Here is a 16,814-nt window from a genome sequence, read left to right as displayed (position 1 = left end):
CAAATAATAGGTGCCAATACCCAATACAGTTTTAATATATATTTAATGCAATGTAAACAAACAGGATTGTCAGCAAGGTCAGCTTTCTAATGCGGTGGAATGCAAATTGCGGTAAACGGACAGTTCAGCTTTAAGAGCTTCTTGGTTGTTAGTTCTTAGTCTTGCTTTTATTTATTTTTTTAAATCATGCAAACTTAAACAAAACCACTTGGTCACGTGGCTTCATAGGTCTAGCAATAGGTCTGGCTTTTGGATGAGTAAAAGCCACAGAGATGTGAAAAAGGTGTATGTTTCATAGTTTATAGTTTACAAGGTTTTAGGAGTCGTCCCTCCCTTTGCATTCAAATGTGTACTGTACAGTATCCCCACATGCACACGTTACTCATCTTCATAATGTATCCGCTGCTGTGCTGTTTTGGTCTGTTCTCGATATTTTCAAAGTATAGCTGGCATTTTAGAAACTTTCATGCATAATCTTTGTTTTTGTCACTCTGCCATTGGCTCCAGCTCCATTTTTAATGACCTTATTAAGTGTTTTGACTTGGTTTCTCAAACCGCTGTATTCCTTCCTTTTCTTCGTTAAATAACAGCGCTAACATCCCAGTTTTACTACCTAAGCTGCACTCCTATTCGTTTCTACAAGGCCAGTATATAAATTACTACGTTATTCAAAACTATAGGGAATATTTGAAAACCACATGTAGTAGTAATCCTGCAAGTGATGCAAGTTGCATTTTCTGTTGGTTCAACGTAAAGTATATATATATATATATATATATATTATATATATTATATATATATATATATATATATGGGCTATATATAAAAAACCAGTACATTTTATGTCATGTGAGCCAATTTTAAAATATCTCGCCGTGCCCCCATCTCAGTGTGTTTTATTGGTGCCAGCATTACCATCCCAAATCCCTTTCTTGTCTAACATTCCTGATTTAGCCCAGGGGGGGGGGGTGATTTAGCCCGGGGGGGGGCTCACATTCTTTTCCACAGTGATACGCCATCCCAAAAATAACTATATTTACTGAGCACAGCTGCAACTAAAGGAATCCTGGAAAGTTGTCAGTATTTAGCTGACCCGATATCAGCCAATAAGTTTGTGTTCTGTGACTGTATAAAGCATGCCCGACTTTTCTTTTCTAGCCTGCTAAGTTAGGCACCTTTTTTTGAACTCTTAACCAATGATGCAGTAGGTATTTCATTTTAAAAGATTGTTATTTCACCTGCTGATATCAGTTTCTAGAAGAAAAAAAAAAAGTCGTGTTTTCTGCAGAACTGAACTTATGAATAAAGAGCAAGCAAAACTACCACCATGCAGAACAACTGTTTGAAATTATTGTTTAAGCAAAAATACCCTTTTTTTCTTGTAGGTCATTGTGGCGAGGGTGTAGGGAGCTTTTTACTGTTGTAAAAAGCTCCTTGTTGTATTAATGATTCTACAAACTGGACTAGAAAACCCTCAGAATTTGTTAGCGAGTGCTAAATTAGTCTATTTAGTTAGAGGAAATTAACTGAAAGTTTCCAAATTGAATAAAAAAAAAAAGTACAGGAAATAGGGGATAAATAACACTGTACAGATGTGCTTTACAAACACATCTGTTTCTGATTGAATTGTGTATTTTTAAAAGCACAGTTATGATCTGGCAGAGGGGTGAGGGTGAGGGTGAGGGTGAGGGTGAGGGTGAGGGTGAGGGTGAGGGTTTGTTTGTGCTGTGATTTTTGTATCTGTAGCGAAGGCTGAAGCCCAGCCCTACCAGTAATTTATTCTTTTGTTTGAACATTGTATTTTCGCTCTCGTGCTAGTTTATTTTGTTCCTGTTTTTGTGTTTGTTTTGTTAGTAAACGTGCGCACCAGTGCTTAAAAGTGCAGCTTTCTGTCTCTGGGTCTAATTCCTGCTGTGGAGCCAGCCTGGGTTCTGACGCTACCCTTTCACAGAACTTTATAAAAGTTATTAATTACATAATTATTGCCCCAGAAGTGGCTGATTATCAGATCATTGTGACCTTCTGTACAAATACCACTCATGCCATTACATCTCAATATTGATAACAATACTTGTTTTTATGGACCTTGAAAACTAAAATATATGATTAATTAATGTTATTGTTCATTGATTTAATACCAACAACTTGTGCAATTATACCGTTAACCTCCTCATTGATAAAATATATTCAATTCACACCCGAACATGCAGCTGTATTGCTTTTTCTGTCATTTCCTGCCCCTTACAAACTTGGCTCATGCTAGTCTCCAGTTTTGCCCAGTATTACTGCATCGCTAACTAAATTCAATTTCAATTATTTTCACATGTTAGAGCTCTATATATAGCCCTTGTCAATTCTGTTCTTTGTCAGATTAGTTTGTAGCCTCCCCCTGCCTCCCTCCCCTCCATTGGTTTCCCTGCTCCCTGGGGGGAGTGGTGGGGGCAGGAAGGAGGGGAGGTCTCAGACCATGCTGTCTGAATTCCCCCCAAATACAGCTCCTGGCTGGCTAAGAAAAGCATTTCCCTTCCTCCCCAGCCAGGACTGCTTGAGTGCACCCAGAGAAAAAGTTAAAATCATGTATGTTACTAAACTGGCAAAAAAAATAAAAATAATGTCAAGCATTTTGTTAAAGGTCATGCTGTCGCCCCACCCAATACTGCCCCCCCCCCAATTAGACAAACAGGAACTGGAATCCTTACAGCTATAGCTGTTATAGAAGACTGTTTCAAATCCCAACCCTAGTAGGCAGAATTGACCTGTAATCCGAACCACATCATAATGAAATGCATGCTGATAACAGTTGTTATCAACTGAATTTCCACACTGGTGTGGTTCTGTAGCTTTACGTACAAACCCTTTCTGCCTCCAGAGAAAACAAAACAGAATGTATATCAGTCAGCAGAATAAACAGCAGGTCTTATTGAGCTGCCATATTCATTAAAGAATCTGCAAGATCTCTCAGCTGTTAAATCACCACGCTTACTGTTGCTATCTCCATGTGTGGTATGAACCAAAGAACTGGTGTTGCACAGTCTCTAAAACAGTGGAACATCCCTTTTGTGAGACTGTGTATTTCTCTGCTTCTGCTTTGTGATTTGGCCCATGAAATACTTTTTTTTGTGTGTTTTTTCAAAAATAAATATTCATATAATTAAGTGAAAAAAAAACGAAACTAACTATAACAAGCTTGCATTTAAAACAAAAATATATGGTGTAGGGTGTTCTTTGAAAACACAGTATTATTAGCTGCTATGCAGAGAAAGCACCTTTTCTTAGGCCCTTGTGGTGCCCCTTCTCCAACAGGGCTTTACTTCCGTGAACTCTTCTACAGCCCTGAGTGTTTGGAAAGGGTCTGTTTTAATGTGAGCTTCCCCTTCTCCTACAGGGCAGGCCCTCTTCTCTCAGCAGTGACTTCTCTCAGGGTCTGGAGGCAATGAAGTGCATCACAAGGAGGGTTCTGTTTGGACCACCACCATGCTGTGATGCATTGCCCTTGTGTTCCAAACCAGTTACCAACAGTTACCAAGTTTGACATTTTGGAGACTTATTTTAAAGCTTGGTAACTACTGTACTGTACTAGGGGTGTCTCTTCTTGAATACGGTACATTTTAAAAATACATATAGGTTTATACATATAGTTTGGAAAATGAAAAGTTAGTTAAACCACGTACTTAATGGAGCAAAAGAACTTCAAGTAGTTTTCAAAAGCATTAGCTTTACAAGAGTGCATGTCTGAATGTGACTCCACTGTAAAGTTTCTATCAAACTTGTAATGTTACTGAGCAGTCAACAAACAGCAACGCTAAGTCAATATCTAGACTGGTTTGTTTGAAGATTTGCAACCATAATATTTCTGATTCAAACATTACAAAGATTACAACAGGCTGCTACCTACATACAGTAGTTAAGAGAATTGGTAAAATTGTAGAGACTTGACGAGTCTGTACTGTTTCAAGGTTCATATCCTTTTTCAGTACTAAAACAAGACAGTGTTTTTAATGTTTATTTAGCGTATCAGGATTTCCTTAAAAGGGCAAGACAACGTGGTATTTTGTCAGACCTGTTAACCAGAAACTAGCGTTTTTTTTACCCCAATTTGAAAATATACGAAAATCTTTCTGTTGCTAAGTGTCTTAGTTAAAAAAAAAAAAAAAAATTAATATTTGGAATTCTGTATGTTTATTCTGTTTATTATAGTTTGTTTCAATGTTTGTTTCATTGAAATCTTTTGACTATTATAATGAAACAGTCAAAATCATAACAAGCCATTCCCATGAATAGAGCTCAGGGCATAATTATTGGCAAGCCCACATTGGCCAGGCCAGTCAAACACCCTTTTTATTTTAATTTTTATTTTGTGGTTACTTTGAATTAAACTGTAAGGGAACTTCAGTTCAACAGACTCAGCAGTGATTGTCTTATTTAATAGCTTGAGTTTGTTTATTTTTCCCCCAATTATATTTTCGTCATCAAGATTAGTGTTTGGTTTTGACTCTATATATAGGCCTTATTGCAGCTCAAACTTAACTTTTTAAAAAGGCATGACTCTTCCCAGCTCACCAAAACTCCTTGTTTGGTCAGCCTAACGTGTTTCAGATTCCACAACAGAGGGCTGGGACATTCGTTTTTAATCTTTTCTTTTTTTGGTTTTGCTGTCCCCGTGTTTCAGGAAGTGGGTTTGGGAATAAGGCAGAGCCTTAAAAACGAACCCTAAAAATCAAATCTACAGCTGCAATAGGGTTATGGTACAACAATGTCTTAGCTTTAAAAACCTAAACTTCTGGATCATATGCTTTCAGTACTACACGCACTAATAGCAACCAATGTGACTAATGCATACTAGCCATAATCTGTAGCAGTCGATGCAGGATGCTGTGAATGAAAACCCTGTGATATAAATGGGAAAAATTATATTAGCCTAGATAAACCTGATGTTCAATGAGCTCTTTATGGTTTACTAATCAGATTGGCAATAACCCTGCTATGATGAAATTGATAGTAGATATTCTATTACTTGAAAATTACATTTTAAAGGGCTGTAAATGTCCATAACAGGTGCAGCAGTTCATATTACATAGGAATGAATATTGTACTGTATCCTAGTATATATATATATATATATATATATATATATATATATACACACACACACACACACACACACACACACACACACACACACACACACACACACACACACACACACACACACACACACACCCTCCCCTCATTATATCACCCCTCGCTATACTGCGAATTCAGATCTATCGCAGCCCTTGAGTTGGCTCCCCATTTTTACTATCTTTATCTGCGCATGCCTTAGCTGCAATATACATAAGCACTTAGAATTACTGTTTGTTTTATTTCGTACTGCACATCAGAAACAAAAATATACAAAACAATTAAAAACAAAGCCTTAATATCATACTGTTATCATATACACACGTATTGCACAATAACACAAAGCAAATGAAATATCTACTTGCAGAAGCGGTTTGTATTTTAGCCAATGAGGTGTTCACGTGTGGCAGCAATGCACTAGCAAAAGGCACAAGGCAGTGACATCAGCTCCCTAGCAACAAGCCTCCAGTGTTGGGAATGGATTCTTTCAATGCAGAGGGTTTGGGCATTTGAGAAAGGGGAGGAAGACTCATGTAATTAACTGGAGACCAAAGTTGTGTAGAGGATTTATACTGGAACCTGATGCCTCCGATAAAATGAGGGAGTGGTTGTATAGTATTTGTTAGCCTATTTGTTTTTCTATGGGTCTCTCGCTATATCGCAGCCCTCTAGAGAACAACCAGCCCCGACACCAGCGATATATCGAGTGGGTGGTGTATAGTTGTGTGTATATATATATATATATATATATATATATATATATATATATATATATATATATATATATATGAGTTTGACAGAATTCATCAAGGCAGGGGATTTTTATTTATGTTATTTCCACATGTATAATATAGTGTAGCAACTGTCAGTCATATCTTAGCAATACCAAGCTCAAACGTTGTAAACAGGAAATTACATCACATGTCCATGCTTCATTGTCAGAACAAACGGATATCGTTATACCAGGGGCTTTACAATTTTTTTAAATTTCAAATGACTAATTCTATTAAAAACAAGTAATCCTGCACCCCAGCGCACACACTTACTTGTAAGTGTTGATAGACAAACAATAGGGGAATAGGGTTATACCAATGAGAGATATTGATGAACTATTACCCCTTTATGGAAAGATGATGGAGCAGAGGCTGTACTACATTGGAAAGATGCATCACCATCCTGCACACAAAACAGACATAGTGACAGAGGATGTTCCCAGGTTCCTGCTGTGCCAAAAGAGCCAGACTCAATTAGCGGAGCAGACTCTACTTTATATTGCTCAACTCAGCCAGCTACCAGAGAGACTTTGTTGTATATTTACACCAGAGCTTTGCTGAGCATGACAGCATAGAGTGGGAGTGTCTCCAGCTTTGCTGCTCACCTCAAGCATGATGATGTCATCGTGTAGAGTGTTGCTGAGAATGTGCAGAGCCGGTGTGGAGCTGGAAGAATTTTCGGGAGTACATAACCATGGCAAGTAGCTGCTAGTTATCTGGCTGTGATACATTTTTTGAAGTGTTAGGTTTTTTAAGTCCTGATCATGGCACCTAATGCTACTGTCATGTATGCCATATATTATATTGGAACGTCTTTTAACTTCTATACCGCTGGAATCTTCTGCTTCTAATTCCACCAGTGTTCCCACGGCAGATGCTGTTATGTAAATTCAGCTTGTTTGTGTCGTAGGCAATGTGATTAAAAACTCCTGGGTGAACTCCTGGGTAAAGAAAAAACATTTTAGTTGCAGGGGTCCTCAGACACGCCTAGTAAAACACTGCTGCTAGCGTGCAGAGTCGATCTGTGTTTTACTAATGGTTAAAACTGTTTTACTGGTGTGTGCCTTCTACTACTCCAGGACTAGGTGTGTGGTTAGAGTTAATAAACCTCATAAACCAATACAACAACTACCCTACTCTAGTCTGCTCTGATGTTACCGAATTCGGTTAGGCCTGAAAGTCTTAATGGTTATTTGGTAATGTGAGCTCCTGTTTCCTAAAACCAGGCTGTTACCGCCAGACCTTCCATGCTTAGGTCTCAATTAAATGTCAAGTATAGATTTACTTTACAGCCATCTGGCCTGAGTCCCAAGTTGAAAAGTGTTTTTTTAGAAAACTATCTAGCATCAAGTCAACCATCCAAACATCAAACAGAATTTTAAACTATGATAAACTAAGAGGCATATTTCCAGTTTAGTTGAGCTTTTAATTAACTCCTATTTTTCTAAAAGAGTACATTAAACATTTATATTACAGACAACAATTGCCGCTTATTTATTTAGTTATTTATTTATTTTTTAAACAACAGTCTTCCGTGCATCACTGTATGTAGTTAGGAAACACTGTAGAGTGAGTTATGTATAAGGGCCACGGATTGATCCTTGAAGGGTTTGCTTGTGGCCCGCGGGCCTGTTATAACCCTGTAATAAACAAACCTTAATTACTGTGCAGTAAGGATGGAAATTTAAACTTTTAGGTTTAAAATAATGTTTGGCATTGTTACCTCTGATTGTTAAACTTTGGCAGAAATTGAAACATGAAAAAAGGAACTGCATCTGAAAGATGTAGTTTCCTGGTTCTTTTAAACAAGTTAGCTAAAACAACCACGAAAATCCTGGTGCTAAATTAGAAAAAGGGACATTAAGAACAGCACCACCCTATCCTAGTTCATTTCCCGTTGTACCCATCTGTTGTGCTGTTGTGAAACATCTTTAGTTTTAAATTTGAAATCACGTTAGTGTAGCACAGGGTTCAAGCTTACATTAGAAACAGCACACAGTGATTCCTTTGGCTTATTAAAATGTTCGGGAACCCTGGTTATGAAGCCACTGTTCTTTTCAATTGCATTGCCTAACTTGGCAGACCAGATCTTATTGCAGAAACTGGGATGGCTGAATTATGTTTTCAATATGGTGTTTGTTTCTTCTCCTGCTGTGCTCTTCCCACTTAAATTATGAATAGCCCTGTGTTAAAAAAAAATTAGATATTAATACATTTGCCAGTTTGCACATGCCTAAAAATAACTTTGCATGAACAGAAGATAGCTTTGAGAGGTCATGCTTTTTAAAGCCATAAACAGAGTTTGAAAAATCACTGTTAAAAATGACCTATTATGTCAAAACTGTCACATTAACAAAGAAGCAAATATACCGTGGTTTGCAGAAGTATTCACCATCTACCAATAGTGTCACATTTTGTTGAATTATAAATAATTCATGCACTTGTTCAAACAAACTTTTTTTATTCAAAGCTGTGATGATTAAACTGAACACTGTTATATGAGGAGGGGGGTAAATGTCAGCAAAACTTGCAAAAAAATGACAAAATGAAATGTACTGGTTGCATAAGTATTCAGCCCCTTAAGTCAGTACTTGGTAGAAGCACCTTATGCAGCAGTTACTGCTGTGAGTCTTTTTGGATAGGTCTCTACTAGCTTTGCATAGTAGGATGGTGAAATGTTTGCCCATTCTTCACTTGAAAATTGCTCCAGTTCTGATAAGTTTTTTGGGGAGCGTCGATGGACTGCAATCTTCAAGTCTTGCCATAAATTTTCGATTGGACTTTGACTGGGCCAGTTAAGAACATTAATTCCCTTCTTGTTCAACCACTCCAGTGTAGCTTTTGCTTTGTGCTTCGGGTCATTGTCCTGCTGAAATGTGAATTTCCTCCCCAGTTTCAGTGTCTTGGCTGACTAAAATAGGTTTTCCTCTAAGATTTGCTTGTACTTTGCACCATCCATTCTCCCCTCTAGTCTGACAAGCTTCCCAATCTCTACTGAGGGGAAGCATCCCAATAACATGCTGCCACCACCATGCTTGACAGTTGGGATGGTGTTGACTGGGTGATGTGCAGTGTTGGGCTTGCACAAGACATAACGCTTGGAATTTAGACCGAAAACTTACATTTTTTGTCTCGTCTAACAACAAAACCTTTTTCCACATGTCTGCATCATCTACATGCTTTTTCACAAACTTCATATGTGCTTTTTGAGTAATGGCTTCTTTCTTGCCACCCGTCCATACAGGCCAGCTTTGTGTAGGGACCGGCTTATTGTTGATGTGTGAACACTGACTCCCATCTCAGACACAGAACTTTGCAGATCTCTCAAGGTCATTGTTGGCTTCAGAGTGACATCCTGAATCAGTTTCCTGCTTGTCCGGCTGCTCAGTTTGGGAGGACGAACTGATCTGGGTAGTGTCTGGGAGGTATGATGCATCTTCCACCTCTTAATGATGGATTTCACTGTGCTGAGAGGGATAATCCTCTGAAATTTTCTTGTACCTGTCTCCTGCTCTGTGGCTCTCTCCCTGACTTGTTTCAAAAGCTCCTATATATATATTATCTTCATAACATACATGAACAGTGAAGTACAGGCTACAGGCTCTTCTTTAAGCAGTTAACTGGCTAACTGGATTATATGGTGCCTTACTATTTTAATAGCAATTAAAAATAACGCTCATCTCTCCATAACATGTGAAAAGTTTAGTTCCCAAAACCAGATTTTTTTAGAGGTGTGCTGTAATACCATGGGTCTTTCTGCTGGAAATCTTTAATTTGATCAACAATGTAATGGTTTTCAGTCCAGAGAGCTGGGCTCGTCTGCAGTCATGGTTTTAGAGCTTTATTGCATCACACAACACTGCCTGTTACATCAGTTTACAAATATCTTAATGTAGCGCAAAATGAACAGTTAATAAACTAAAAAAAGTGGTCCTTACAATAACGCATGGCCGAACAGGAAGACACTGTAGATGAGGTAACAGCTGAAGAAAGACAGCTGTAGAAGATGAATAAAAAGCCATTTACGGAGCAGCTACGGCAAGTTTTAAAAGACGGCCCCAAGGTGTTTTGTGGTTTATGTGCACACATGAAGATTCATATTTCACACAAGTTTTAAGTGAAGGCATCTGGCTGATCGTTACCAAACGGTTAATTGGTGAAATCTGTGAGCTGTGCAGCAGCATATCTTGTGCAATCTGGTTGTGCTAGCCACAACAAACCAGCAAACCTCCAGTTTTATGACATACAGGTTTAGTGCTGTTCATGCATCGTGCACAAGTTCATCTCAGATATGTTGAACAATAGAGGAGCATTAATTCGTATTTTACTGATTCTTAAAGGCTTTCACGTGTACTGTGAATTGTTGAAATTAGTCAGTTACTGGTTTTGCTGTCTTTCAAAATACATTGCCGTAACCCATTTCAGATGTTTTTAAACATACTGTAAGCTTTAGTGGTATTGCTAAAAAAAACGTGAAACTTAAACATGTTATCAATTAATATTATACAGTGTAATTACTCTCATTTCTACATGCATCCAATTATATATACTGTACCGACATGAAAGAGATCTCATAAGAGTCATGGGGTTTATAAAAAGGTACATTTTATTTATCAGTTTCTCAAAGTGTTGTACTGTCTATTGATTGCAGCTGGTGTCAGTAATAGTAATATTCTGATAACAGTAAAATATCTCAAGTAAAAATGTGGTGGCCTAAAGAAAGAAATGTAGGTTTTTAGGAAAGCAGCAAAAACATTCCTATTCCTCTAGTAGATTCAATCAGAAAAGAGTCTTTACAGCCTGTGCAACCTGTACCGTATCAAGTATAAGGACGTGTACTCTAGTAAGTTTAATTTCCATGTACTGTGAAACCCTTTTTTTTTTTTTTTTTTTTACAAGTTCTTATGCGTCATTTCCAATACCTCCTGTTTTTGATTCTAAACAGTGACTGGCCCCCTTTCAAACCAGCTAACGCATGCCGTCTTCAATCAGTGCAGAATTTGGTGCAGAAGGTATATGCAGAGGTTTGGCAGATTGAAGCCATTGTTGTCGCGTGCTTAGCTGTGTCCAAATGTTTGGAGGTTATTTTTAATATCACCTTTAAAAAAAAATAAAAGTAATAGTTTTCAGCCATTGCAGATGTCTCATATAAAAATATAAATTGACTGAGTAACTAAAAAATAAAACGCTAATAGATACTAGGTGTGCGCAGAAACTGCAGGTTTACTTTAAGCAACACAGAGCAGAGAAACATTAGCTTAACAGGAAATAGTATCTGCACCTCAAGGTTATCTCAGAGGCATCTGTTTCTTTTTATTTGTAGTTTTTCATCCTTGCCAGGCTTTTTTTTAATATCTAAAACTCCCAATGTCCCTTTTCAGGTGCACCACAGTACCTTACAGCAGCATGGGTAATTAGATTAGGTTGGTAACTCTCTTAATCCTCAGTGTCACTAAATTCAGTTAGAATTTCCACCCCTCCGAACCTGATGCAGGAAGAAAGTGTAGACTGGAGAACTAGTTTGGAGAACCACTAGTTCATATTCTCATTGATTCTAGGTTGGGTTACTGTAGACTGGGAAAGGTAAACTCGTTGACTAGTTTTCTGTTTCTTCACGTGGGCTCACTGTATTCTGCTGGTGGTGCCTGACAAAACAGAAGCATAGGCTTTGCTAGGGTGCTTATTTAAGCTTTAATACCTTCCACCTCAGTAATTTCCAGAGGTCCATTTCTTGGAAAGTCCATTTCTTGGAAAGCCACATTTATACCAGTGTGTGTGTGTGTGTGTGTGTGTGTGTGTGTGTGTGTGTGTGTGTGTGTGTGTGTGTGTGTGTGTGTGTGTGTGTGTGTGTGTGTGTGTGTGTGTGTGTGTGTGTGTGTGTGTGTGTGTGTGTGTGTGTGTGTGTGTGGAAGGGGAGTGGGGTACTGTTGCATTTATTAGATTTTATGACAATTATTGTACTGTTTTGGATTTTAGGTTTTGTACTCACTGTGTAGGCATTTATTTTCGTGTAATCGTGTTTTTTTGTTTGGTCCAAAAGCCTTTGAAAATACTTCAGAATAACCCTGTAGGATAGGAGACATCTAGCATAGCATAGCATTGTGTTACAAGGAAGGAATTCCCTGTGTGACGTCTTGCTTTTAGCACCTCCTGTTGCAGTACTGTTACATCTCACTTGGATAGATCTCGCCTGATTTGAATTGGTGTGAAAAAGAGGGTAGAGAATGCTCCTAGTTCATAACTGAGCTGCTGTATGTGCACACCTGGCACTTTGTAGGCAGGCATGAGGCATTTTTGTTTAGCCATAATGACTGGGCTATATATAGAAATATCTATACAGTCAACCTTGGTTAACTCAGCTGTTGGATTCAACACCTTCGCTTAATTCAACAGACAGTCTTGGTCCCAAATTTTCATATTGGAGAATGTTAGATTTATGGTTTCCTATAAGTTACCACTCTTGGGTGTCGCAACAACGCGCTCGGACCCCTTTCCCTTTTTTTTACTTTTTTTTTTTTTTTTTTTTTTTACTTTTTTTTTTTTTTTTTATTTTTTTTTTGTGTTTTTTTTTTTTTTTATTTGAGATACATGGCTACTATAGTGATCCAGCAATGGGGTTACTAAATAAAGTACCCCTGGGGGTCAAAATTTTGGATCCAAACACAGCCCTCGACCTTCCCCCAGATGAAAGAGGAGGCAATGCAAAGTTTGTTTGCACGGGCTCCTGCGGGGTCTGAATGCATGAAGGTACAGACAGACAGAAAGACTTTCTTCTTCATATATTAAGATATCTATTTTTTTTTTTTTTTAACATTTTTTTTTTTTTAAATTAGTTTAAAAAATGGCTTTTAATCAAAACACAATACGGACTAACTTAAAAGGCTATCTTGGCTATAATCCAGGAGGTTAAACAGAATATAAATTATTCAACACATAATCAGAATTATTAAACACGTTATCCATAAGATTCTTTTTTTATTTTTGTATAATAAATAACTGTGCTGTCAACTTGCTGATTGTGCTTATAAAAAATGTGAATAGAAAACAGTGAAACTGGGACGATTTAACAAAAAAAATAAGGCGGAAAACTGCGATAATCCCAGTTTGCCCAGGACGTTTGGTAACTTTAAGCATTGGGTTCAACCCAGACATTAAATATTGACATCAGTGACTTTTACCCTCCTTGTTGTTCACTGTGGTAGCGCACAGCAAAGTGTAAAAGGTAAAAGCATAGTGAAATGCAAACCACAAACAGATAGCTGTGGCATTGTAAAAAAAAAAAAAAAAAAAAAACAACAAAAAACATGTTAAATATGTATTAAAAGCATGAGAAAGGCAGGGGAAACGTATTCGAGAAGATGAAGATGAAAAGTTAATCTAAACACTGATGTTATTTGAGCAATTTAAAGAAGGGCTGATTGTGAAAAGTGACATCTCTGACAGTGTTTGGGAGTTCCCTTGGTGTTTCTCTTATCTGTAGTATTTAAACAATGGCACTGTTTAGATCCATAACTATCTGAATCAATTGAAGCAACCCTGTCATTTATTTTTTTGTCAAATTGAAGCAAGCCCATAGAAAATAGGTTGCCTGTCCAAATGCAAAAAATAAAAACCTGGCAATTAACCTAGCAACATATTTCATTAATAATGAGATCTCCCAGTTAAGTGAACATGAAGTGACACATATTTGAGTGTTCGTGGAGCAGTCATGATTTGCTGAAGATGGAAAATTAATGGAATACGCAACAAAAATGCTGTGCCCATGTAATAGCTAATGCTTCTCCTTCGTGTTCTGCAGTATACAGGCCCTATACCGGCAGAGAGACAGCCTCCGATGTCACGGAATGAGACCTCCCCAAGCAGGGCACCTCAGGCTGGCAACCAGCGACCCAACACCTGCTGCTTCTGCTGGTGCTGCTGCTGCAGCTGTTCATGGTATGTCATGCAGTGTATTTACTCTGAACTGCGGCGCATGTGTAGCAGGTAAATATACCTGTGAAATAGCTTGTAATGCATTTGAGTTTGACATACAAACAACAATGAGCTTGTTAACTGGCTTTATAAACATGCTCACTACTCACTCATACTTCCTGCTGCGTACTGGTTATTGTCTAGTGTGGCAGTGCCCTTGATCTTCTTAGGTTCTTGTTTGGACATAATTTTGCAGCATTTTTGTAAAGAAAAACTGTAAAAACAGCAAAAACTCCAATACATTTTAAAGGGACTTTTTATTTAGACTAGAAGAGCGATTGACTGTCAGTCAACAGGATAAAGTTGAGGTAGTGAAATGTAATGACCCTTTTGTATTAAAAAATCAGAATAACATTTAAAAAGGAACTTGCAACAATATATAGAACACAGGTGGCATCAACAAACTGACTCTTATCGCTTCGTACAGGATGATCAGCAGAAAGTGGTAGAAATGCTATTAAAAAGTGTGCTGTTAGACTTTAACCCATGACATAAATGTTCACCCTTCAGTGCTTTGCATATGCGGTATACATCTGCGATCATATATATATAATTGATCCTGCTTGCCTTGACTTGCATAGTTCATACAGTGTTTGTCAGTACTGAAACAAAATGTTACAAAACTAATAGCAGGTACGGGATGCACCCCTGTGCAAAGGTGTGTGTTTGAAAGTGGGGTTGAGGAAATGCAGAGGCATGTCTGACTGAACTGGAAAACAACAGGCCTGCTGAAAGATAAAGCCCACTGATACACCCCCATTGACACCCACGGCTTGAGCGTCAGCTCCCTGCTCCAAAACAGCAGCCAGACAAGAAAAAAACACGCCCACAAAAGTAACCGAACTAGAGCTGAACAGCTGAGATGTTCATTTGAGGACGTTTTTAGAACAATTACAGTGTTTTTCTACTTAGGTAATTTGTGTTTCTTTCCCCTTGGTGAAGAATTAGATTATAATCTAAATACATTAATTGGTGTGTTGTAAATGCTCTGCTTCGTGTCATGGCTGTGTTACATACAGTAGCAGTAGCTGTTATTGAAATGTGCACATTCTTTAGCTGAGGGTTATTTACACTTGATTCAGTCTGCAATGAACAATTACAAATGTGTTCCCCTCTCTGTTAAATAACATGGTTCTAGTGGAATTCCATTTTGTATGCAGCTACGATCACAGTGGGAGGGCAAACAGCCGTGTCTGATGGTGCTTTACTCTATGTACTCTACTGTACTGCCCTGTTCCGCAAGGTGTGACAGAAATCAGGTCAGCAAATTTAGGGAAGGAGCTTCTGTAGATAAATCCGTTACTTCCAACCCCAAGTTGTGTGTCAAAGGTACTTTTAAAAATAAAATAAATAAACAGCACCACAATTAAATCTATTTTTAGTTGCTTGTCCCTTCAGGACACTCTTGATAAAACAAGGTTTATGTCAACAAGCAATAAAAAAGGAATGTATTTATTTATTTTAGTCTTGTCTCCATTTTACTCTTTTTAATAAGAAACCTCAACTCAGCCAGAAACTTCAAACTTCATCTGCAAGCTTTGAGAGATCAAGCCGGCTTGAGACATCTTGTGCATGCTTCAGAAGTCTGGATGTCCCCTGAAGTCTTTGGCATGTTATTGGCAGTGACCCATTTGGCAGCCTTTGCCATTCCTACTAGCTTGAAGAAAAAAGAGCCTACTGTCTCAGAAGTCATCTATAATGTTGCCAGAACTCTTGAGAAATTACAAAATATTTTCTTTTCAGAGTTTCTGCTGCCAGATTAAATTAATAAGGTATGCGACAATAAAAAAAAAAAATAACCCTTCGATTTGTGACAGTCATCAGGTTATGAAACAAAACGAAGAATATCCGGGGATGTTTTCTTTTATTCACGCAGCTATAGCTCATGGGTGATTTGAACTCTGATTAATTAAATACAGTTTCATGTTCATGAAATGGCCAACAGGCTTGTTTCTGTGGATGCTCTGTGAACAGAGCTTTAGAATGTCAGCATACTGCCAGACAGACCGCTGGCCAACTGAATATAGTTACAGTAGATAGTTTTATTGCCGCATGCATATACATACAATATATGCCGGTTATTAGCAACCCAGATAAAGACAACTTTTGGTTATTAACAACATTTCCACGGTAACCAATCCAACCCATAGACTTTAATGTTAGTTGATTTCGGATATTAGCAACTGTCTGCCACTTAATGACAACTTGTTTTTGCAATTTCTATGGCTACACACACGCGAATACATCTAGCGCACGCACCGCAGCGTCTGTTTATGAATCACTTTTCATAACGCAGCTGTACATTTCTTGAGTCTGATTGTCGTCTGTCACCATGGTTTCAAAACGTGTAGACCTTTCTACAGTCGATAACGTTTGGAGTGAACGCGTGAACCCAGCGCTAAACAAGTACGGGTAGAAGAAAAGATTGGCATCTCAAAATTTGTTGTGTCCCGCATTTTGAAATTGGCTACGAAGCTGCGCGCAAGATTGAGTGATTTACAGCCGGAGGTGCCGAATCATAAAAAAACAAACATTGGACAACGACTTATTTTATATTCTTCTGTATTAAATCTAAGTCATGTATAAAAAGTTTGTTTTAAGGGAATTGCTAGTACGTTGTAGTACTGTGCGTACAATACAGTATGGTGTATACTTTTTTGTTTTACACATCCCTGTAGTATTAGCAAACAGTTGTTTGTTCTGATATTTGGTGGGGTTTTTGTTTATTTTTTAATACTGTAATGAACCAAGATGTGTGTTTCAGTGCGCTTTTTCTACAACTATAGTATACATCATTGTTCCATATACATACACTTGAAAATGTGGCTTTTCACTTAATAACAACGTTCTGGTAATAACAACTTTTTGCTGGGAACCGAGAGTTTGCTAATAAGTGGTTTCTATTGTGTGTGTGTATCACTGCAGGGAAATTCTGGCCTGTGAAAGGTT

At 38.0% G+C, this 16,814-nt stretch overlaps 1 protein-coding gene across 3 annotated transcripts in view; it reads left to right on the top strand.

Moving 5' to 3' along the window:
• Positions 1-16,814, top strand: part of rgs19 (regulator of G protein signaling 19) — a 32,053-nt gene that overhangs the window by 6,189 nt on the left and 9,050 nt on the right. For all 3 annotated transcript variants that reach the window (XM_041256568.1, XM_041256566.1, XM_041256567.1), the window contains exon 2: positions 13,693-13,829. In XM_041256568.1, the coding sequence (XP_041112502.1) occupies positions 13,693-13,829 (137 nt within the window). The remainder of the gene's footprint in view (positions 1-13,692; positions 13,830-16,814) is intronic.

The sequence above is a fragment of the Polyodon spathula genome, chromosome 8 (genome assembly GCF_017654505.1).
Source record: "Polyodon spathula isolate WHYD16114869_AA chromosome 8, ASM1765450v1, whole genome shotgun sequence".
In the NCBI taxonomy this organism is placed as follows: domain Eukaryota; kingdom Metazoa; phylum Chordata; class Actinopteri; order Acipenseriformes; family Polyodontidae; genus Polyodon; species Polyodon spathula.
This window is presented reverse-complemented; position numbering and strand designations above follow the sequence as displayed.